This window comes from Camellia sinensis, chromosome 11, assembly GCF_055761805.1.
Source record: "Camellia sinensis isolate YWXY chromosome 11, ASM5576180v1, whole genome shotgun sequence".
In the NCBI taxonomy this organism is placed as follows: Eukaryota; Viridiplantae; Streptophyta; class Magnoliopsida; order Ericales; family Theaceae; genus Camellia; species Camellia sinensis.
This window is the reverse complement of record NC_138971.1, coordinates 176685054-176708538: the sequence shown is the minus strand read 5'-3', so window position 1 is coordinate 176708538 and position 23485 is coordinate 176685054. Positions and strand designations below refer to the sequence as shown.

Here is a 23485-nt window from a genome sequence, read left to right as displayed (position 1 = left end):
AAAATAGGCTATTTTAGCCACAAAAAACAAAACATCACATCCAACCCATTATCATTACACTCTTGTCTCACAAAAAAAGTCAAAAAAGCCAAAAAATTCTTCCCAAACCAAGCTTTTTAGCCCAGACTAAAATAGTCAAAAAAAAAAAAAAACCAAAAAGTCAAAAAGTTAACCCACTTCCCAAACCAAGCCTATATATATATATATATATATATATATATATATGTGTATATGTATATTGTGAAATTTTTTTATTTATCTATTGACCCTCCGGCGATGAAATTCTGATTCCGTCCTGCAAACTGGATGAGATTTCCGTGCATCCAAACATACCTTTTGGGAGCATTACATTCCCGCCTGAAAGGAACAGGTATATACCTCGACAGAACTGGATGCCAGCGAGGAAGGTGGGGAAGGGATGTCGGTGCCGGCAGCTCTGTTTTTCTTTTCCGTTTTCTTTTTTTTTTGGTTTGAAGGTGGGGAAGGGATGTGTGGGGAGGGTGGCCAGAAGTCAAATTTTGGGGGGAAAAATTAATAATAATCACACCAAACAAAACGACGTCCTTTCAGTCAAAACGACGTCGAGCGCGGCAGGAAGGGCCGCAGGGAAGTGCGGCCGATGATCCGGACTCTCATATATCGACTATTTCATCTCCGTCTATCACTCCTTGGAAGTTCATTTCTCTCTCTCTCTCTCTCTCTCTGAGCTTCAATGGCTGACTCTGTCTCTAATCTCGTGTCTGCAATTGGTATTTGAATTTGTGGAATTAGATCTGTAACTATGGGGGATCTGAAGAGATGGTCCGTGACCTACACGAAGCACATTAAGCAAAAGCGCAAAGTCTATCAAGATGGCTTCTTAGAGCTTCACAACTCAACCCACAAGGTACTACTATGACCACTCAATATCATTCTTCAACAATTCGAGACTGTGTGTGTATGTGTGTTCTTGAATGAGGTCCGATCGTTCCCTCGGTTGAGCTATTTCTAGGTATTCCAGTGAAAATGCACTTGAATTTCAAGTTATTGTATGCTAATTTGCATGTTGTGAACTTTCAAGTAGTAGAAGTGAGTAGAAATTTAAAAGGAAACTAACATTTATGTTGAGACGATCAAAATTGTATCCTATGCAGTTTGCACCTTAGCTTGATTGATTGTGTTCTGACCTTTCTATATAATCTGCTCGTTATTTTCTGGAACAAATAAACTCTATAGATGTTAATAGAAGAATTTAGGTTAGATATCATAATTCTAGCTTTTGAAGTGTACTTTTTCTTTTGTCTATTTTTTCATTCTCTACTTGATTGATGAGAAATCGTATGGAAAATGGACATAAGACTTGGAATTGCATTAGTTTGGCAATAATGGATTGCATCATTGCATGTTGATTCACCATTGATTAAGTATTTTTGTTAATCTGCCACAGATCATGCTCTACGACGATTGTGAGAAACTCCTGGATAGCAGGAATGTGAAGAAAGACGATGTTGTCAGATCTGGTGAAACACTGGCATTCGATGCTTATCTTGTTGACATCGGGGATACTGATGGAGATCATAAGCCAGTGCCTAATTTGAATTTTCAGGGAAGAGATGAGAAAATTACTAAGAAAGCTGGGTTGTTTAATGGGCATAAGGTCGAGCATAATTCAGATCCTATTGGTATCACCTTAATCCTTTTTTACTCTGTGGATCTTTAAAATACTTTGCTTTGCATGTTTCTTTTATCAAATTTTCAATAAAATTGTACTCTTTGGCTGTTCCTAAATACAGTTTTTTTGTCCAGGAAGCGGGAAATTGAATTCGGGGAAGAATAAAGCACCATCATCAAGAAATCTAAGCCCATCACAAAAAATTATTAGAGGTTGGTCCTATAGCGTTCATTGTCTCTTCATTTTTCATTTGCAAAGTGAGATGGTCGATCAGTCTCCTCTTTTTATTTCTGGTTAGGTGATTGATTCAGGATGAAAGTTTCTACCATAGGTACTTCATTTGTCAGTTTCTATTGTTTGAATGGGCAACACACCATTTGGTGAACATGCTTTCATGTGCTCTCTCATTGTGAGATTGTGATTTTGCATGCATGCACCTCCTAAGCTACCGGAAGGTGCTAAGGTGGTTTTTGTTTTTCTTAATCCTGTGTTTTACAATATTTTCCCCTCCATAGACTACCACAGCAAAACCCTTCAATATGTACTTGTATCTAGCTAGCATATTTTTTCAATGAGCTTATAGAATGATGTACCTTTAATGGTTTTCTTTATTTCAGAATTCAAGAAGAATGAAATCAACAAGTACAGTTCACCGAGGAATTGTCCAGATACTACAAAAGCCAGCCATTCTGGTCAGTTTGTACTGTTGTGCCTGTAACAGTAACTAATCCTTTGTGTTATTTTCATCACATTCAAGAAACTCACAATTAATCCTTGACGTGATTGTAAATGCTGGTTTTAGATTTGTTTTGTTCGAGAAAATAGTGGAAAGCATCATAACATTCTGCAATTGCAGGACCGACAAGTGTAAATAGACTTAGTTAATTGTCAGGTTGACTTTAGTTGGTTTGCATTTGTTTTACACAGTGCCCTCTCTCTCTCTCTCTCTCTCTCTCTCTCTCAAACACTCACTTCATTCACATGCACATGCATGCACCTGCTCTCACACAGAAGGGGAAAAAAAAAAAAGAAAAAAGAAAAGAAAAGAAAAGAACAAAGCAAGAGTAAAAAATATTCTGACATCAGAGCAATTGAAACATTGGAAAAACCAAGGGGCAGTATCTACTTGTCTTTTTTTTTCCCTTTCTTTTCTTGGTTGTTGAAGGGAGGAGTTGACGTGTCTTGGTTGTACCTCATTATCTCCGTCATTAGCCCCGACACAAAGATCTAATTGATTGTCTTGCATAGATATGACTTTCATGTTTATCTTTTGTTTTTTTTTTTTATCTACTTCTTTTGCTAGTTGACAATTTTCTCTTTTCAATTGCAGAATGGTATGTGCTGTATACTACACAAATAATTCAAAAGTTCAAGAAGTATCACGATGGAATCTTAAGAGTCGCAATTTGTGGATCCCAAGGGAGGCAGGTTGAACTTCAATAGGTCCAATCAACCAATACCTCTATTGTTGTTGTTATGTCATTTTGGTATTTTATTGACAATCTAGTCAATTAACTTAATGATGAAACTATTGGTAAACGATGAACAGATTAAGGAAGATAGAAGAATTATTTTGAGAAACTATTAAATGAGGAACATGAAGGTACAACAATAGGAGAAGAACTAGCCAGTAATACGATAAACTAAAACTATAAGTTCTATCGTAGGATTAGGAACTTTGAAGTGGAGATTGTACTTAAGAAGATAAAATCAAATAAAACTTTGGGACCCGATGATATCCCTATTAAAGCCTGAAAGTGTTTGTTGTTGACTAGGAACATGCCAGATGAGTGGAGGAAGAGTATTTTAGTGCCAATTTATAAGAATAAAGGAGAAGTCCAGAATTGCAACAACTATAGAGGAATCAAGCTAATGTGTCATATAATGAAAGTGTAAGAGAGGGTGATGGAACGCCGATTGCGAGATATAACAGAGGTGTTAAAGAATCAATTTGGGTTTATGTCTGGCAGGTCAACAATGAAAGTGATCTATTTTTTGAAGAGAGTAATAGAAAAATATAGAGAAAAGAAAAAAGATATTTATATGGTGTTTATCGACCTTGAGAAAGCACATAATGAAGTGCCTTGGGATATAATATAGTAGGTGTTAGAGAAGAAATGGGTGACAAAAGGCTACATTGATGTAATTAGAGACGTGCATGAAGAGGTGGTGACTACTATTAGATTGCCTGTTGGAGAGACAAATGAATTTCCTATCACTGTAGGATTACACCAAGGATCTACCTTAAGTCCTTATTTTTTTGCTTTAGTTATGGATGAGTTGACGAGAAATATTCAGGATGACATGCCATGGTGTATACTTTTTGCAGACGATATTGTGCTAGTGGATGAGACCAGAGGTGTTAACACAAAGTTGGAAATTTGGAGAAAAGTTCTTAAATCTAAGGATTCTGAATAAGTAGAACTAAGACAAAGTACATGGAGTATATATTTAGTAACAATAACAATGAAAGCAGAGGAGAAGTGAAGATTAAGAACCAAGAACTGTCTAAGAGTGAACATTTTTGTTATTTAGGATCGATTATCACAACAGCGGAGGAGATTGATGCGCATGTGGCCCATAGGATTAAGGCGTGATGGTGTAAGTGGAGAAGTGCATCTGGGGTATTGTGCAATAAACGAATATCCTTTAGACTAAAAGTTAAGTTCTATAGAACGGATATTAGACCAGCGATGTTGTATGGGACAGAGTGTTGGGCAACCAAGAATCAATATGTAGATAAGATAGAGATGCTAAGGTGGATGTGTGGCAAGACTAGACAATAAAAAATTAGGAATGAGTGTATTCGGGAATGGGTAGGAACAATATTGATAGAAGATAAGTTGAGAGAGAATTGATTGAGATGGTTTGGTCATATTCAACGGAGACCAATAGAGACAGTAGTGAAAAGATGCAATGATGTAACAGTAGATGGAAGTACTAGGGGACGGGGTAGGCGTAGATTAACGTTGATTTGCCTTGTAAATAGAGATATGGATCTACTTAATTTGACTAACGAAATGACCTTTGATAGGGCAGCATGGAGAAGAAGGATTCATGTAGTCGACCTCATTTGATGGGACTTAAGGCTTGGTTTGGTTTGGTTTGGTATGCAACATTGCCAAAAAATAAATGGTAATTTCTTAGTGATTGTAAATGCTATATAAGAATGTGAAAGTACTGAACATGTGATGATGTGATAAGAAAGTGGTGCTACAATGAGTAATGGCTAAACCGATCCTTTGTATTCTTGTCAGATACTAAAGATTATTAGACTGATCTTGATTGTAGAAACTCATTGTTATTGCTAAATTTTCCAAGGCAAAAGAGGAAATGTTGATGCAACTAAATTGGGTGTCTAAAACTTATCAAAAAAAAAAAAAAACTAAATTGGGTGCCTAAAGCACTTTATAATTTGTTATGCTACTAATAAATTTAACCCAGCTATGTTTTTAACTGAAAGTGAACCTTGAAAATGAGTTTCTGACTTTGAACCATCCTCACTCATGGTTTCTTCCCATAAATCTTAAATTTAGGACATTTTGGGGAAAACATCACTGTGGTTGATTGTCAGTATGCGAAATAAAAATATGGGATTATGGTTTTATAATTTGAGGATTGCAGTTCACCTCCTACAGAACATAATTAAACCTGTTAATTTTCAAAATTCACAGGTGTGACTTTCTCAGGTTGAAGTGCTTTTATTTATTCCTTTTTTCTTCTCTCTCTCTCATGGTGTTTTTGTGGTGTCTTTGGATTCTTGTGCATAGAATTCTTTATCAGTTTCATCGAATTTCTAGGATCTACATACTTGCAATAAAAGGTAACCTTACAACAATTCTAGAAGTTATGTTGAGAGGTGCCCCCATTTCTTTGCATGACACTCACCCTTCGTTCTCCTTACAGTAAATTCCTAACTTCAGAACTTATTCGATGGTAATGCATTTGCACATCTTCTTTATAGTGATATTTTATTTTAATTGTTACTATTTTAGTTGTTACTGCCCTTATTGTTTATTGTTGCTTTGCATTTCTGTCCATACAAAGCACAATTAGCTCTCACACTCCTCTTCTGTGTCATCATGCAGGTTACACTGTATGATGTGAGCAGGAGACTCTTAGATGTTAGGTTCCTTAAGAAGGAAGAAGTGATTGGATTTGGTGAATCACTAGCTTTTGATGGTCATTTGGTTGACATTGGAGAACCTGAAGGAGACAATAAGCCTGTAATGGACTTGAAAGTTCAAGAAAAAAATTGCACAGCAGGTGACAAAACAGGATTATCGCATGGACAACAGGCCCAGCATAATTCATCTGTTGGTATGCTAATTTTTTGCTAAATTGATCAGAAACGGCATCTACTCTGTGTGTGCTATTCGAGCTAAATGTTTTTTTTTTTGTCACTAAAATGTTTTTTCTTCCATCAGGTGAATACATACTTGGTTGCTTCTTTTTCTTATTTTCAGTTTTCTTGTTTTGTTATCTAACAGATAATGGAAATTCTTGTTCAAGTAACAGTGTGTCACAACTGCGTTGTCTTAAAGCTGTTAATACATCCATGAGAGGTCAGTACAAGTTGATGCATCTTTCATGGATGTTTAATAGATTGTTTCTTCTGTTTCCATTTGATGCCTGAAGGTAGCTTTCTCTGTTAAAGTCCTCATCTTCTTTTAGAGGTCACTATTTTATTTGTATCGTGAATTAATTGGTTTCTTCTACCTGCATGAATCAACATTTTGTATCTGTGTAGACCTATTTTCCTGTATCACTGTGAGATCATTTCAATCTTTGAATGAAGCCTCAAAAAGGAAATATGCACAAGTCTTTGATATTGCCAATTTTAATGTTCTTAAAAAACGGCATTTGGCTTTCTGTATTTTTTCTCTACTATTGCTTACGTACTTATATCATTGACATTGCAGAATGGAATGCTCTATACACTACTCAGATAACTCAGAAGGCTAAGAAGTACCATAGTGGTATCCTCAGGCTAGCCTCTTGTGGTTCCTTCCAGATGCAGGTTGGTAAATGTGCTCCTGAACTTGAGTGTTTCTGTAAATCAAGTTAGAACTGCATTTCCGTCAAGATAGAATCATGGTTCAAACATTTGAATCCTAAAGAAATAAAAGAAAAGATGCCAAAGTTATGTAGGTTTATTGATTGGCCTTTGTATCCTAGAGACTTAATTTCCATGACCAGCCTTCATGACTATGTATCTTGATTAGGCTGTAACAAGATGCTTGGTCAATTACTCAATATAACTCAGCAACACAGGCAACGCAGGCTACCTATTCATGAATTCTGTTGGATGACTCCATAGCTAGGAAAGCTCATGAACTGCATGTATTTCAGTGAATTTGAGAGGTTTACTGTGCATGTAAAATTTAGAAATTATACAGTAAACAATATATTGGATTAAACTTCAGGTGTTCTCATGGAACACTCTCTCCCAATAACCATTTCATTGGGTAATTAGTTGGTGATGAGAGGAATCTTCAAGTTTTGTGTATCCCTTCTACTAGACTAATCTTGTCAGTATGTCAGGCTACTTTACTGAATGAAGATGGAACCATTCTGAGCCGTAAATATCTCAAGTTATCCGAAAATGTGACAAGTGGGAGTACATTTGAACTGCCAAAATATTTGGTAGAGGTTGGTGAGCCACGGACAAATCTTGAAGGTATTGTTTTTCTCTTAACAAGCAAATCTTTGCTTCTCATTTTATCATTTTGTTGAATTATTAATTTCCAATTGCTATATGGCATCTCAATGTATGGGGAAATTCTATTTCCACATACCCTTTTATCTCAGTGTACATCATATCTCAGTTCACACACTTAATGAATGTGAAAAAAAATGTTTTACTTAACCCTTTATACTAGAAATACCCTCTTCTTCATCCTTCCACCACCAACCCTAATCTCTAACCCTAACTAGTCACTGTCGCCACCTCCACCATAGCCGCCGCCGTAGCCCACCCCAAAATACTACGACGCACTGTTTCCAAACTTTCTATTGCCTGTACAACTAGAGAGTTCACACTGATATTGCACCCTAATTGATATAATTTATTCTGAAAGACCGAACTGCTGCATGCAATTGAAAAGAAAAACTGCAAACTTGACATACTTAACTCGATCTCTTTGGATAAGCTTTTTAAATGGCTTCTAACCATTGATTGCATTTGTTCCTTTTCTACATTAAAGTGGCTCACCTCTCTATATCTATATGGGGACATGCTATCATCAGCAATGCTTGATCTGCTATCACACGGATGGAGTTGTTGCTTGTAACCCAATCTTGAATTCATACCCCTACTGAGGCAGTCAAGGGAGGAGGCCGGCGGTGGTGCGGCAATTGGTTAGGGTTAGAAATTTTTGGGTGGCTTGGAAATTAGGGTTTTGGATGTGGAAGATAAAAGGATATTTTGGTATTTTTATTTTAGGATAAAAATGTAATTAATTTTTTTTTTTTATTAAGTGTGTGGAGTGAGAAAACTGTGTGGAAATAGAATTTCCCCAATGAATGGCATTGATTTTGGAGTTGTACTTCTTTCCTTTTCTATTCCCCTAATTCCCCTATGTGCTGTTTTCAAAGGTTCTAATCTTTCCTTTTAAAACTATTGGCTTGGATGTGTAGAAAAACTTCCAAAAAATGCTTGTTCAGAAAAAGATGTGGCTTCAAATCTTACTAGCTTTGATGTTGACGATTTCAAATTGGGTAGGAGAGTCCCTACAGACATGCCTTTACGTGATGGTAAGCTGATTGTCACTTGGTACATCACTTAACAAAAACAGTTTTCTCCCATGTAATTCTGATTTTACTTCTTTTCTTTATTTATTTTTTTGTTCATTGGTTTCTCATTGTTTTATGTTATCACCCATACTATGTAGACAGAGTATAAGTTAATAAATTGCCGATAGCATTTCACCACTGGGTTCATATATGAATAATATATAGGGCTCCTCAAAAATGGCAAACCATTTTTTAATTTATCACAATTACATGCGTTTTGCTTATCACAATTGATTCGTGCTTGAATTGAGGTTCCTAGGCTAAAGACCTTGTAGTTCCGTGATGTTCATTTTAAATCAATCATACTTCTGTTATGTATTCAAATAACATTAAGGATTGTTTTGTAGATCTATGTTACATGGACTCGAGTACAAATATTGGGTGTGGGTGCATGTCCAAGTATTAGATCTTCCTAAATCAAAATTTTAGAATATTGGGATGTGCATTCAAAAGTTGGGTATAGGTATGGGTATGGGTACGGGTACAGGGACACATCTGAAATCACTTATATATATATATATATTACATATTGTATAATATTCTTAGATGAGATGTTAATTATTTAGAAATGTACTCCAAATTAAATGAGTTTTAAGAAAAATATGAAATTTATATCTCATTTGTGTGAGATAGTAGAAATAGTTTTTTACTAGCAAATGTGAGTGCCTTCTTCAAACATCATGTATAAGTAGAGGATCCGAATGTCTAAATTGGGTAAGGGTGTCAAACACATATCCCACATCTTCATGCTTGTCATACCAATCCACTTCATCAAAATTGGATACATACCCCCTCCTCTATGGGGTTTTCATACTTTCTGTTTCTATTGGCATTTGTCTGTTCTCATCTTTGCACTCTACTGCATGTGATCACTTTAGTGATATTGATTTCCACTTTTGCAGCCAATGAAATTTTGACTATTCTGAGAAAACCTATGACTAAGGAGGGTCACGTGCCCATAACAAGCGCATCTTTGGAGCATTGTCATGCTTCACAATCTCCAGAATTTATTCAGTTTGGTCTTCAGAATCAGGTAGAGAGACATCTTGTGCAAGAATCCAATTGTGAGAGAAATGAAGCAGACAATCATGATGAAGGAACTGGCAAAAAGCATAACCCAGTGGCACTTCATGATGATATCAGAATTGAGATTATCAAATCGGCAGACTCTGAGAAAAGAGGAGAGTCACAGCTCAAACATTTTACTCCATCAAGTTCCTCTCTGCGGTATGTATATGCTTAATGTGTTCTAGGTGTGAGAAACAGATTTTCGATGATATCGGGAAATGCACATACACAGATAGATGTATGTGTATAAAAGATCTTAAGCCAAAATGCTTGTATTCATGAAGTCAGGGTTTTCTTCTTTGATGTGGTTAATTTTGCTCCGGCATTTTCTTTGTTTGAATTTCGAACTGGACTTCAGCATCCAAAAAACCCATTGCATATGAAAAATAGCTTAAAGAAAATGCAATGAAGGACCTCTGGGTCGTGGCCCATGAGACTACAAAAATCAAACTCTTTGCATATGAGTTTGCTTAATGTATAATTAATTCCTCTCTTTTCTTCTACATAATCATTTGGATATAACTCCTACCACAGAAGGAAATTTCTTTTCTTTCTTTTCTTTTCTTTTCTTTTTTTAATTTATTTATTTATATTAATTGGGGTGTTTGGATCTTCAACAGAAATTATGTCATTTCAAATTTTCATAGCGGATAAAACAAGTCCCGTTTTTTTTCTAAAGCATTTTTGGGAATTCAAGGAATGTCATCACGCTTAGGTGATAAATCAGTTCTTTATGTTGATGATTGCATGTCTGGTAAAACTATTATACCTATAATTTCATACATACAAAAACAATTGCTGCCTTCAATTTTTTATATTTCATAGATCAGTTATACAAATAATGACTTCTGTTAATGATAGTTTATTGCAGATCGGGAGCATCCAAAGTCTCAAGTTCCAATTCTGAAGCAGAGCGCACTGACAAGATCATGTTGAAGCCAGTTTCATTTATTGAGAAGCCTCAAGTTGTGGACGTTCTTAAGCTAACTTGTCCTGATGATTTGCAACCACCAACTGCATCAGTGCCACAGGATGGTACAAACAGAAATATGGAAGACGATTCCCTCAAATTAATGTCATCGAAAGGCAAGTTTTATTTATCATTTTATTGACACTTTTCACAATGATATCATTTAATCTGCAAATATCCAGAGACCTAACCTAACAATTATTTCTGCAGCTAAACCTAGCTACCATGGTGACCCATTCTCCGGGGAACTGAAAATTGAAACTTCACCCCAGGTCTGAGTTTTCCTGTTCTCTTGTTGATATTTATTGCTAGACATTTTTGAATTGTGGCCAGATGCATGGACTCTTTGTCTGAATTCAAAGTAGGAGCTTTTGTGAAAACCTCAGTATATATATATATATATATATATATATTGCTTATATTGCTGCATGAAAGATTCATATTCTTTTCTTTCTCATGAACATCCATCAGCATTTGTCTATTTTTCTGCGGGGTCCTGACCATTTATGTTTGTTCTTTTGATGGCATTTTGTAGCCTAATGAAGAAAGCTTGGAAATTCTCACTAGACAGCATGAAGGAGCTTTTTTTTCTTGTGGTATAGAGAATTCAAGCGGCTGTATATCTCGTGAGCCCAGTGATATTGGAAAGAAGAGTTCCGAGGTGTACAAGAGCACAAGAAAAATGGATGAAATCCCAAGTTTTGATCTTGGATTTTGAACAAGGCCGCTTCATCCTTTTCAACAATATTAATACTGGTGCCCTATTATTTCAGCGTGCCCTATTATTTCAGTGTTGATATACATGGATGGAATATTGGATACAGAGAGAGCTATGAATTCAAGTAGCAAATCAACAATCTGTTGTGAAGCAAAAACAATATAAAAAGCATGTTATGTTATCAACTGATCTGCTCCTTGCAATGCTTCTTCTTTAGCCTCTCTATTGTTATATATGTATCTTTATAGTCTCCCATCCTTTTTCTGCTTGCGCATGCTAAGCAAGGCTCTGAAGAGAGGTTTACTTTTTCTGCAATATTGTTGAATCTCTTTTGTCATGTCCTTTTCACCATGTATACTCAATGAAGCCGATCTCTGAAGCTCCGATGAGTACTGTCAAAATATGCATTCAATAGGTTACATTGATCAGTAATTATGTACTGAAAATGTTCTGGTTTGACAATGCTTACCTGTAGTTTAGCATTTGAAGAGTTTGGGATGATCGAGCTACTAATGAGGGATCCAGAACGCTGGAGTGAAATATGTGATGAAACTGGTTCTCTCTCTGTTTTCGTATAGATGTGATCATTAAAATATTTCGAAGTATTGTTGAATCAATATTGAAATATATCCATTTGGACTAACCTAGTTCTTTGTTGGATAGAATCCTGGTGAAGGAAAATGTTCTAGGACTCGAAGTAACCATTGAAGACAACCTAGAATTCCCTTTTCTGGATAATGTCCCACCAAAATTAGAGCATGAGCTTATGTAAAAGAGAATGCACAAACAAGTTCATAACAATATTTGGGTTCTGAAGCCAACATTTTTACCTTACTGTGGATGAAGGGGGCTTCATTCTTGTCACTTGAATATTTTTTACCAAACAATCAACAAAAAGGGTCGTTAGCTTTGTTCCATGACTCGAAGATTACAAAAGCATGGGTGCCTCTATTTACACATCCCATTTTATTTTAAGGCACACTATTAATTGATTATTTTTTTATTACAATAATAACCTTATTTAAAATGACCAAAATGATCAAAGACTCGCCTTAGTTGAATACACAACCTTCATTAGTTAAATTACCATTTTGGACAGAATTCTAATTACACACCAACCCTAATAATCTGTTACTGGCATTTTTCACGTCAACTACACAACACTAGCAATATATATTTTATGTATGTATTCAAATCCTTCGAATTACAATAACCCAAACCCAATTGGATCCAACAAGTGCTGAGAGAGAGAGAGAGAGAGAGTGACAAGAACTCAAAAAGATTATGCAAGATTGAACCCTAGAACTGAAATGAGCTCACAATTGAAGTAAAAATTCCAATTTGCTCAAAACAGAGAGAGTGACAAAAACAAAAAAACTCAAAAATTGTTCAAGATTGAACCTTAGAATAGAAATGGGCTGATGTAGTATATGAGAATCACAAAAAAAAAACTAAAAACCCAGAAAGAAAACACCCCAATTGAACCCAAGAATGGTTGAAAAAGGAGAGTGACAAGAACTCACAAGATTGTCCAAAGTGTGAAATCAAAGAAAACCAGCGAATCCAAAGGGAAGTACAAGAAGATCAAAACTTTGATCAACCATTGAATGAATGATCCATTACAACTGGGGTTTATCAAGAGGTTTGTGGCGCTTTGGCATTGAATGATCCATTACAACTTCCATTTTTCATGATCAAGGTGATGAAGATGATAATGATGAGATACGAAGCATAGAAAGAGTTGGAAAAATTAAGGTATTCTGGTTTTTTTTTTTTTTTTTTTTTTTTTGGAGTTTGAGGTGTGTACCAAGTGGTGGGCAGTGAGGACAAAAATGGAACGTTGTGGTGTGTGTTAAGAAAAATTATGTTTTTTCAAATTATTAAAGGTGTGAATTGAGTAATGGTGTGACTTGAGACCAAATGTGGTGTGTAAATAGAGACACCCCAAAAGCACACAAGAACTTAGAACATCAAACATGGATACAAAAATAGAATTGAGTCTTAAAAAAAATAATAAAAAAATTTAATACACAAAAGGTCACACACATCTTTTAAGAAATACAAGCTGCATCAATGATAGAAAGAAGAAAGAAATGTACCAAGTTTAGATTGATACGAGTTACGTTCAGCACATGGGTTGCAATTGTTATATATTGATTCACTCTTGCCAATAGCGTGCATTGTCTCTGCAGCTAAACGAAGAAAAGTAAGTCACCAAATACTCAGATACACAAAATATGATAGCAGAACAAATTTACCTGGAATAATATAGTGTTTGTGGTGCTTGGGAATTTTTATCAGCAATGAATGGTGATAGAGGCCACCACGATCAATGAACTCTTGGCATGTTCGTAATCTCTAACATATGACCCGGAAAACAAAAAACAAAAATACATCATATATAGCTAGAGAATAAGAGAGAGAGTCCTCAATTTCATCGCAGAAAGTAGAGAACTGAATCTAAAGAAAACCTGTTCAATGCAAGAGAATCGAAGCTCGGTTCCAGAAACTTCATCAATATTTTCATCCAAGAAACCGTTGACCTTAAATGCAACAGAACCCAAGTGGTCTATTGTACTAATAAGGGCATTAGTGATGTAATCTTTTAAGGATTCAACCACTCTGTAGATGTAAAATTAGCAAATTAAAAAATAGGAAAACAGTAATTAGATGGAAAATTATTTCTGATATCGCGAGCGAAGCACCAATTACAATTGTTTGACTCACAATGGTCTCTGGTTATCGTCACAATATGATAATTCAAAGTAGTCTGCTGCTGAGTACAACTGTTTCTTAAGATTCTTCAAGTCCTGAAAATCAAAATTGTATTGCAGAGATTTCTTTTCATCAAAATTACTGGCAATTAAACAAAGAGAAATGAATATGCATTGAAGAACCATCCAATAGACTGAGAGAAAAAATATATATACATTATTTTGAAAGTAGTTTCATGAAAAATGTAACCATTCATCAGAGAATCATATGTGTATGTATATATAAACTACCCATCTGAAGTTGAAAAGAATATAGAGATGATCAAACCTTGAGACTATCTGCAAAGATCAAACTGTGTTGCATGAAGATTTCATCATAGTTGGAAGCTTTTAGAGGGTCACTTGCTGAACATGGCCAAGTCTTACTCTCCATGAAATCAATGGTCTTAGAGGAGCACCTATTTGCGTGACTTGAAAACAATTAACAAGATTCAAAACCAAGTTACTAAAACTCCTATGATGTGTTTGGATTATAAATTTGTGGAAGGCTTTGTGTAGGGAAAAGAAGAAATAGCTTATACTTCAGACACTTTTCTCTCCTCTCTTTTCTCTTTTTCACAATTCTAAGATCCAAATACGGCCTTAGAAATCATAAATTTTGAGGAAAAGTAAGATTTAAGTTTGACCCTCTTGAACATTGAAGGTACTATATGCAACAAAAAGCTAGCCTATCTTTGAAGACCACTCTAAAAGACTGAATGAGAGGTAAAAGGTTAACAAAGAAGAAAGTGAAGAAGTTCTAGGTTGAGTATAGTATGGGGGTTGGGTTTGTCAAGAGCAAGATATGAGGATGGTGAAAGAATGAAGAAGTGACAAGACAAGAATATCAATAATACAAGTGGGAAAGGACAGGTTGTGGGGTGCCTGTTTTTGAAAGCATTTGTTTCCATTGGAATCCAAAACCACTTTTTAAAGCAAAAACAATCTACTGTCATAAACGAACAACCACTCTCTCTCAGTCGACAAGAATTCGGCAATCAACCTTATTTGGGAGAAAAATGTTTTTCATTTTGAAATGTGGAAAATATTTTTCACTTTTGAAATATAAAAAATGTTTTTTTGTATTAAAGTCATACCAATGTCACGATATTATTTCCGCCGCCCCACCATTACTCCCACGACCTTCATCCCTACCACTAATACAATCACTAGTACATTAGATTTAAGGTCGGTATTAAACATAAGATATTATTTTTTAAGGAACATATTTTCTGAAAAGAAGCAAAAAAAACTTTCCTAAGAAACATTTTTTTTTTGCTAATACAAACAAAGCATGCATGTATCTTTATACTTGTGTACGAACAGAAGCAAACTTACAAAAACACCACCCCCCAAAAAAATAAAAATAGATAAAAACAAAAACTGGCTAGTATCTTGATAGGCAATTGTCATTGAGAGCAACGTTGCCTATCTATCTACACATATAAATGTGAAAAGGGACAAGAAGAGGATTGACAAGAAATGCAATTATAGATTTATTATAGAGTAGTTGAGAATTCCTCATCCCATGGTTGGAAATTAGGACGGTACAATACTCTACTAATTTGTGACTGATGCCCACTTCCTAAGGGCCAACATATCATTTAATTCCATTAGACCACAAACTTTAATTGGAAAAGTTGTCGGTCGACTATCTGTACTCAGAAAATAAAAAATAAAAATTTGCATACAAAATTCTTATTAAAGCAAAATTCAAAGAGAACAAGATAAAAAGGAGTTGTTTATGTAACTTGTATCATCAGAACAACAAATCTTTACCGTTAGACCAAGCATGTATGAGACGAGTTGATCACAAGGACGGTACACGAGATTCTTATTAAAACGGAGTTTGAAGAGAATAAAATAAAAGAAGTTTCTATAACTTGAATTTACCAAAACGACAAATTGTTGTGCCACGCATGTATGAAATGAGTAGATCACCACGACATGCAAGGTCAGTTCGTGTGGTCATAACACCACTCTCCCTATACAATACAGAGAATAAATGTGGATCATCATTTCATTAGTGGTGTAATTACTAACTGAGATTATTTGATCATATTGTACATCAATTGATGGTGTTACTATTATGTGTTTGCCCAGTAGTTAGTGCCTTTGGTTGGGGTTAGAGACCCAATTCAATTCTTATCAAATATGGTAGTTGGATCTTTGGAGGTGAAAAGAAGAAATTCATTACCCTATTCATGTACATGAATCTCAGTAAACTGAAACTGCGTTGTTTGGTAATACATGGAAACATAGTTCACAGAGCCCACAAATTCAATCATCTTGAGTTCAAACGTTTTGGCTGTCTTTCCTATTTAACCAATTGTGATTTGCAGATGATTGCCAATATCTGGAGTTTACTCTGTAATGGTAAATCTTACCTTGAAGAAATTCCTTGTCAGAAATATATAAATAAAAATAAAAATATATTTATACTCATACATATACCTCACAGGAGGCAAAAGTCAATGCTCATGGATGACATTGTCCAATATTCTAAACCCGGACCACTTCAAATGATGCAACTGGCTGCTATTGATCATGACGTTAAATAAAATAAGATTGAAACCAGACCTCACCTCAGATATATAAAAGCATAATTAATTTGTGATCCAATCATCTACTAGTCTTATATGCAACTGATTCAATTGGGCAGAGTTCAGTTGTAATTTTTACCCCATAGAATGATTGCAATTACACAAAACAGTTTTCACTGCAGGGAACGGATCTAAATGTGTACTTTCCAATACCGAACAAATTAAATAGAAAAAAGTCTAATAAATTTAAGGTGGGAAATTTCTTCAAAGCAATATAATTTTGCGTCAGGAAGATAGATCATAGAGTGAGGAGCACAAACAACCCTGGAGCAGCATGTCTCTCACACTATCCGCTCCAACTCCCTTGCGTAACTGAGTGTCTGGTTTATTAGTTGCAGAGACGGTATCTCCTTGCAAGGTGCAGATTCTTTTGCCCTCTGGAAAATTACAAACCCATTCTTTATCTCCCACTCAGGATGCTCCTGCAAATTGCACATAAAACAATGCTTATCAAGAAGCCCTTAAATTGGACACTAAATAACATTACAAGGCTTCCATGTTGGTGGATTATGGTGGCGTCATTAATGTAATGATAATATGAATGACAAGACACCCATAATCCATCTATTGAAATTTAAAATCCCTATTCCCAAACAAAAATTGAAAATTTAAACTTTTAGGATTCGAAAGTTAAAAACCCTAGAGGAGGAGAGACCACATTGTTTTGAGAACAAGAATTTACTCACTACTGCTCTTGGCAGAAAGAACAACAATATAAAGGAAATGAGCAAACCAAGAATGACTTTCAATTAGATGCTTAGTACTGCCCTTAAACTATAGACCATCAAAGTAGATCTAGCCAGTAATGCATTCTATTGATTAACAATAAGAATAAAAATGAGTTAAGCAGCAGGAAGTTTACCTCCTTGATATACTCAAAAAGTTCGTGGTCAGAAGAGAACATCAATATTTTTCGGGCATCACTAATTGAAAGTGAATCATAGGCCTTTTCACTGCATCCAGATATTTCATCTCTGCAAGAGACAATAAGCTACTAAGCACACAAAACTGACCACTTATTCAAAATGAATATGAATTAGATATGGGATGAACAATAAGAACAAGGTCTTTCAACTGAAGTGACAACCAATAACCCCAGAGTTGAAAACACATGATTACATGTCTATTCTCATAAGAAGTAATTTTATGTGTGTATAAAATCAAATACATTGTCAGTGCTCCATACACATTATGTGTACCATTGTCACTAACTTGATATTATGAACAAATGTAGGAAAAGGGAAAAGGGAAAAGGAAACACAATAACCAAAACAAATATGTAGACTCGCACTCGCTCACCATAATGTAAATTTTAAAGGGAAGTCAAAGTTGCTACCACGTAGATGACATGCATATAAAAAAGCAGTACTACCCGCAAACATGAATTTGATTGGTATTACTATTACACAAAACACTAAACAAAAATTAACTATTAGCTTCAACTGTCCTCCGGCAACCTCTCATAAATGCCTCCTTTTTCCACTAATAATAAGTGCTATTATGAAACTCCCACCCAAAGGAATAAATGACTAGAGTCAAATGAACTCCCTAAAAAAATGCTATAGCATTTGTACACTGTCGTCATTATTTCAACTTCTATCCTATGATCCTATCCTTTTAATCACTGGCATAAGTCACACAGCTTACCTGACTGTCTTCGCCAGCAGGTCCATGAAATAAACATAAGTTTCATGGGGTACAGTCTGTCTTGCACTCAAAACACGATTGTAAGCCCCTTCCATGAACGATTGCTCCAATTCTACTGCATGCTTGATACAAGGATTCTCCAGAGCAGTGGCTGAAAGCAATTCCAATTCAGTATGGAATTCAGCAATTCTATTCTGCACAAGAAGTCTCAAAAGGTTGAGACCTAAGATGGGATACTCCTGAGGGGATGGCGGAAGACGGCCACTGCTCCATCAGAAAAAAAAAAAAAAAAAAAAAAAAAGGGCATGAACATTATCTCTCAACCATGTCAGTAATAAAAGAGAGCTGTTGTCACAAACATATCAGTAGCAAGAAAGTTTCTTGAACCAGATAGAGATAAACAATGAGCATGCCTCAATTAATATTCGGATTTAAGAAAAAATTAAAAATGTAAAGTCATCCAGAAGAACTAAAATATGAAGGTCATCCAAAAGTACTAAAATATGAAGGTAAAGACAGGAGAAAGTTACCATGCATCTGTATAGTAAGGTTTCAGCTGAAAGAAATCCCTCTCAAAGGCATCCTGATCCTCAATCTTCACACTCAAAACAACAGCATGCTCATATATATCCCCTGAAAATTTTCAGTCACGGATATTATCAGTCAAAACAGCTTAGGTCTTGAAATGTGGAAGTAATTCAATCAGATTTGAACTGCAGACTAAATAAGTTTCCTTAGAATGTAATTGTGAAAGTTTTAGATAAGCCATGACCAGAATGCCACATCAACCAATTCTAGCATCCTTATCATGATGCCATAACTTGAAATGGTTAATCCGTATAAAACTAAACTCGTTTAAACAAATTCATCATCACTGACGAAGTCTCTTAAAATGTTACTCACCTAAAGTGCTGCAAGAAACTCTTTTTTAGTCAGTCTTCACTTTTAATCAGCTTTTAACAATGGTTACCTTTTTTGTTACCTCAAGCCTTTCTTTATTATCATTCTTCAACTGAAGATACAATTCTGACAAGTCACAATGGTAAATTAGGACTAACTTTGCCAACTTATGTTGTCTGAATGCATACAACCCCTAAATAAGTAAATACATGACATGTACATATTCCTAGTTCTTTTTTTCAACCTAAAGATCAATACTCGTGCTCTACCACAGTGCATGCAGCACACTTCAGCCTATATAAAGTTACTGAGGGAAGCACAAGTATTGGCTGACGCATTTTGTACAATTAACTGCTGATGCATATTTCTTGAATCAAACTATTCATAAAGTTAGTTTTAATCTATCACATGCATCTACAATCACTCCCCAAAAGGAGATTTCAAAATTGTGTTTGAATGCTTTGCACTCATTCAAAGTTTTGGCACCCAAACCCACCGAATGCAACATAAGTTAACTGACACTCCAATAACAAAAAAAAAAAAAAAAAAACTACTACTACGATGGAAATTCATGGAAATTCAGCCTCACCAGTTTGGCCATTTTGTTGCTTCAGGCAATTCCCAATTTACTATACACATGATATAGAAAAGAACAAAAACAACTAGTAGCTCATTGGCAAAGCTAACAATGCAACAAGATGAAAATCAAAAACCAGCAAAGATGGATAGCAATAAATGGGTCTCTCTGTCCGTGTCTTAGACTTGCACAAGAAAGCACATTCAAGCAAGATATTAATCGTTTGAATCAAGAGATGAATAGGTTTATGAACAATAGCAATACACATGAAAAAAGGGAACACAATTATCAGACAGGCGAAGTCAAGCAAGTTACTTGCTAATGTCAACTCATGAATCGCTTTGGGCGTTTCTTCAAACAATGGTGGAAGGCTTCTAAACTTGGTTAGCAAGACCTGCAAAATGAAATAATAAAACTCACACCACATGCTAATATCAATACTAAACAAAAATAACAACATCAATTGTACACTGGTATAGCAGCTTAAAATTCCTCCTAAAACATCTCTCTCTCTCTCTCTCTCTCTCTCAATTTACGTTTCAACTTGTCCCATGTATGATGTCTATTGAACATTGCTTCTCAGACTAACTTATGCAAATCATAGGCAGATCAAGAAAGAGTAAATAAAAGAAATAAGCAAACTCACTTGAGACCAATTTTTGAAGAAAAAAAAGTGTACTTTTTGGGTTTCGGACAATAAAATTCCAACTATTACTGACATTGAACTATAAAAACGACAAATACTGGTTCAAAACCATCAACGAAACATATACAGATTCAAAACAAAAGCAATAAATAACAAATTTAGGGCTTGTGAACGTGTAACAAAGATTAAAAACATGAAATCGACTCTGATTAAGAGCAAAAGGTTTGAGTTTTGGGGATTGAGTTCAATGCGGATAATGGATTTGTTACCTTGAGCTGAGAGAGGAGATTATCACAGGTATCGAAATCGTTCCGCATGAAAGCGGCTTTGAATCGCTCAAACAGCTGCGAAACCTCTGTAAGATTCGGATCCATCTATCTCTGTTGATTTCTGTATATCTTTATCCAATTCTTCTTCTTCTTCTTCTTCGCAGTTCACTGGTCGTCGCTTTGAAAGGTTCCCTTCTTCTTTTCCAAGAAAGGAAGATAAAAGAAAAATTCACTAGGGTTTGGATCTCGGTGCGGGTTGTTCCGATTAACAAAATCAGGTTGACACGGAAACGGGCATTTGTTACGGATCCGTATCTATCTATTTATATTATTATATTGAGTGAGTTTGATTTTTTACAATTACTGTAATGTGCAAATTAAGGTCACGTTTGGTAAGTGATTTTTTTAGTTAAAAAGTCAAAAAATTATTAAAATAATTAAAAAAAAATCAACAATTCATTTCAAAAAGTTAAAGATTTCTTTTTCTTTTTATTTTTTGTACATATTTTCATAAAAAGTCAAAAAGTCGTCCCAAACATACTAGTTTTTTTTACATTACATTTTAGCCAAAAAATTACTAAAAAAGCATGTTCCCAAACGAGGCCTAAATAATTATAAAAGAGAAAATTAGTTTAAGGTTCTTTTATCATTTTTAGTATTGGAAGAGATTCACAATATTATTTTATGATGTCCAAAGTTCTTTAACTCTACATCCATATATCATAGAAAAACTTGTCGATCCACACCTTCCTAATCACTTGTGTATTCTTTACTGGTGTTGGCCTGTTAAATCTTACTCTTAGGTCCATCAATCCATCTACAGGCAAGGAATTCCTGATTCAGAAAACCTGACAAGTTGCGGAAGGAGCTCATGTAAGTCTCGCTGCCAAGACCCAAGTTTCGAGGACTAAAGGATGCGCCACGATGGAGGAAATGAGGGAAATCTTTAGTAGAGGGTTTTGGGAGGAAAGTCTCCAAGTCAGAAGAAAAATTGATCTTCATTTTGTTCTAAATGGTACAAAGTAAACCCACTTCTTCTTCTTTTTCTTGCTCAATTAATTTTATCTAAATCTGCAGTTGTTAGTTCATGAATTTGGGTATTTGTCTTGATTTCAAATTTGTTAACATAATTGTTTACAAATAGATTTGTAGTTGTATTTGTAAAGTCTAGTTTCAAAAATTAACATTTTTGTTCAATTTAGAGTTTAAAATTAACAATTTTGGAACATTTAATGTAGAAGATTAACAAAAATATTAGACGTTCTTTCTTTTGTTAATGTTGAAGTTCTTTCTTTGAGAAGAAATTCCCTAGGAAGAAATTCTCAGAATTTCTCTGAAGATAAATTCTTTGGAAAGCCTAGAATTTCTCTAGAGAGTGAGAAGTTTAGAAAAATTGAAGAGAATTTCTCTGGTTTGAATTTAAGAAGATGATGAAGGCTTGAGTTAAGAATTTTTTTCTGGAGAGTGGAAAGTCCAAAGAAATTCCTTGGATTCCTAGAATTTTTCTGGGAAGTCCAGAATTTCTCTAGAGAGAAATTTCTCTAGACTTTCTAGAATTTTTCTGGAGAAAGATTATGATGAAGGCTTGAGTTAGGAATTTCTCTGGAAAGTCCAAAATTTCTCTAGAAAGTGGGAAGTACTCTGGATCGAATTTTCTCTAGATTGATATTGAGTGACTTTAGACATTATAAAAATATTATATGTCTTTTATGCTATAAAATTTTAATACCAAAAACCTTAAAAAAAATGGGACTTTTGGTGAAAAGCCCCTCTCATTGAGCCTATTTTGTGTGAAGCCCACGGAATAAAACAATGGCCCCAAAAGCCCCTTAATTTAAAAAATATTATGAATTGACTGAAATGCCCTTCTATATAAGTGGGGAAATATAACACAATTCCACCGCTTCTCTGCCCTCACTCTGTTTCATCGATTGAAAACCCTCATCTGAATATCATCATTCAAAAACCCTAGCATCGATTGAAAACTCTTCTCTGAGTCTCATTACTCTCTCTTTCTCTAGAGCTACTTTGTCTTTCTACTCCTGCAACGTTACAGGTTCGTCACTTGCTCTTGAATCAAACTCTGCATTACGCTTTACTCTCTCTCTTGGACACACATTTTGCAGGTGATTTTTTTCCCTTTCTACTAGTTTTTCAATATTATGAAGTCTGTCTGGGTTTGTTTTCATTTTGGGAGTGGTATATGAGATCACGTTGGCATGGTATGGGGTGGGATTGCAAGGCTGTTAAGGATTTTGTGTTAAAGATGGCCGTCACTTATCCTCGTTTCGTCTTAACCCCTTGGTAATATGTGTGTTGAATCAGTGCTGCTAAAAAATTGTTTATTCAAAATTATTGACATATAAGATTTTGATTTATAACAAAATGTTGTTCTAACAAAATACAGAGGTCAGTCATTTTAACACACTTGTTTTTTTTCTTTTCTTTTTTTCATTGTTGCATTAGAGTGAGTAGAGTTTGGGATTTTGGGTTACACTAAGAATCATCTGTTCTAAAATTTTATCACTATCTTAAAATACTTTAAATTACTAAATCATGTGAGAATGTTAAGGTTTAAAAATTTTGAAAACTAATTTAGGTATTTCGGAACGGTGTATGCAGTTTTGCTTTAATTTCGTTGCTTTGATTTCCGTAGTATTTTGGTCCTACAATTTCAATACTTTCAATTTCACTTACTTCATGAATTTTTCAGAGTAAAATTTTACTTCTAATCAGAGTAATGAGAGTAAAGTTTTACTTATAAACAGAGTAAAATTTTACTTTAACTCTAGCATTTGCTCATTACATACATGTGCATAGCAATTTGAATATAAATATATATTTATATATATATATATATATGTGTGTGTGTGTATCTATTTATGTAT

The 23485-nt window shown here is 34.9% G+C and overlaps 3 protein-coding genes across 5 annotated transcripts; 1 reads left to right on the top strand and 2 right to left on the bottom strand.

The window, feature by feature from the left end:
* Nucleotides 1-225: 225 nt before the first annotated feature.
* Nucleotides 226-11387, top strand: LOC114283704 (uncharacterized). Of its 2 annotated transcripts, XM_082896202.1 has the most exons (14): nucleotides 226-886; nucleotides 1427-1661; nucleotides 1786-1863; nucleotides 2269-2343; nucleotides 2982-3079; nucleotides 5740-5971; nucleotides 6142-6216; nucleotides 6574-6671; nucleotides 7196-7331; nucleotides 8291-8407; nucleotides 9349-9673; nucleotides 10386-10600; nucleotides 10695-10756; nucleotides 11020-11387. In XM_082896202.1, the coding sequence occupies exons 1-14, from the start codon at nucleotides 782-784 to the stop codon at nucleotides 11200-11202; spliced, it is 2034 nt and encodes a 677-aa protein (XP_082752328.1). In that variant the 5' UTR covers nucleotides 226-781; the 3' UTR covers nucleotides 11203-11387. The 2 variants fall into 2 exon arrangements, with proteins under 2 accessions (XP_082752328.1, XP_082752329.1); XM_082896203.1 differs by lacking the exon at nucleotides 8291-8407.
* On the bottom strand, nucleotides 11220-15940 carry LOC114283706 (protein ABIL2). Of its 2 annotated transcripts, none has more exons than XM_082896204.1 (9): nucleotides 14245-15940; nucleotides 13930-14012; nucleotides 13674-13824; nucleotides 13461-13560; nucleotides 13302-13394; nucleotides 12033-12066; nucleotides 11847-11932; nucleotides 11672-11766; nucleotides 11220-11594 (listed from the first exon to the last, which is right to left on the bottom strand). In XM_082896204.1, exons 1-9 carry the CDS (start codon nucleotides 14347-14349, stop codon nucleotides 11445-11447), a joined length of 897 nt encoding a protein of 298 aa, XP_082752330.1. In that variant the 5' UTR covers nucleotides 14350-15940; the 3' UTR covers nucleotides 11220-11444. The 2 variants fall into 2 exon arrangements, with proteins under 2 accessions (XP_082752330.1, XP_082752331.1); XM_082896205.1 differs by having other exon boundaries at nucleotides 13302-13388; nucleotides 14245-15369.
* Nucleotides 15941-16518: 578 nt separating this feature from the next.
* Nucleotides 16519-20897, bottom strand: LOC114283705 (26S proteasome non-ATPase regulatory subunit 8 homolog A). The gene is made up of 6 exons (XM_028226586.2): nucleotides 20598-20897; nucleotides 19998-20076; nucleotides 18736-18838; nucleotides 18206-18469; nucleotides 17421-17532; nucleotides 16519-16980 (listed from the first exon to the last, which is right to left on the bottom strand). Exons 1-6 carry the CDS (start codon nucleotides 20700-20702, stop codon nucleotides 16840-16842), a joined length of 804 nt encoding a protein of 267 aa, XP_028082387.2. The 5' UTR covers nucleotides 20703-20897; the 3' UTR covers nucleotides 16519-16839.
* Between the last annotated feature and the right edge of the window lie 2588 nt (nucleotides 20898-23485).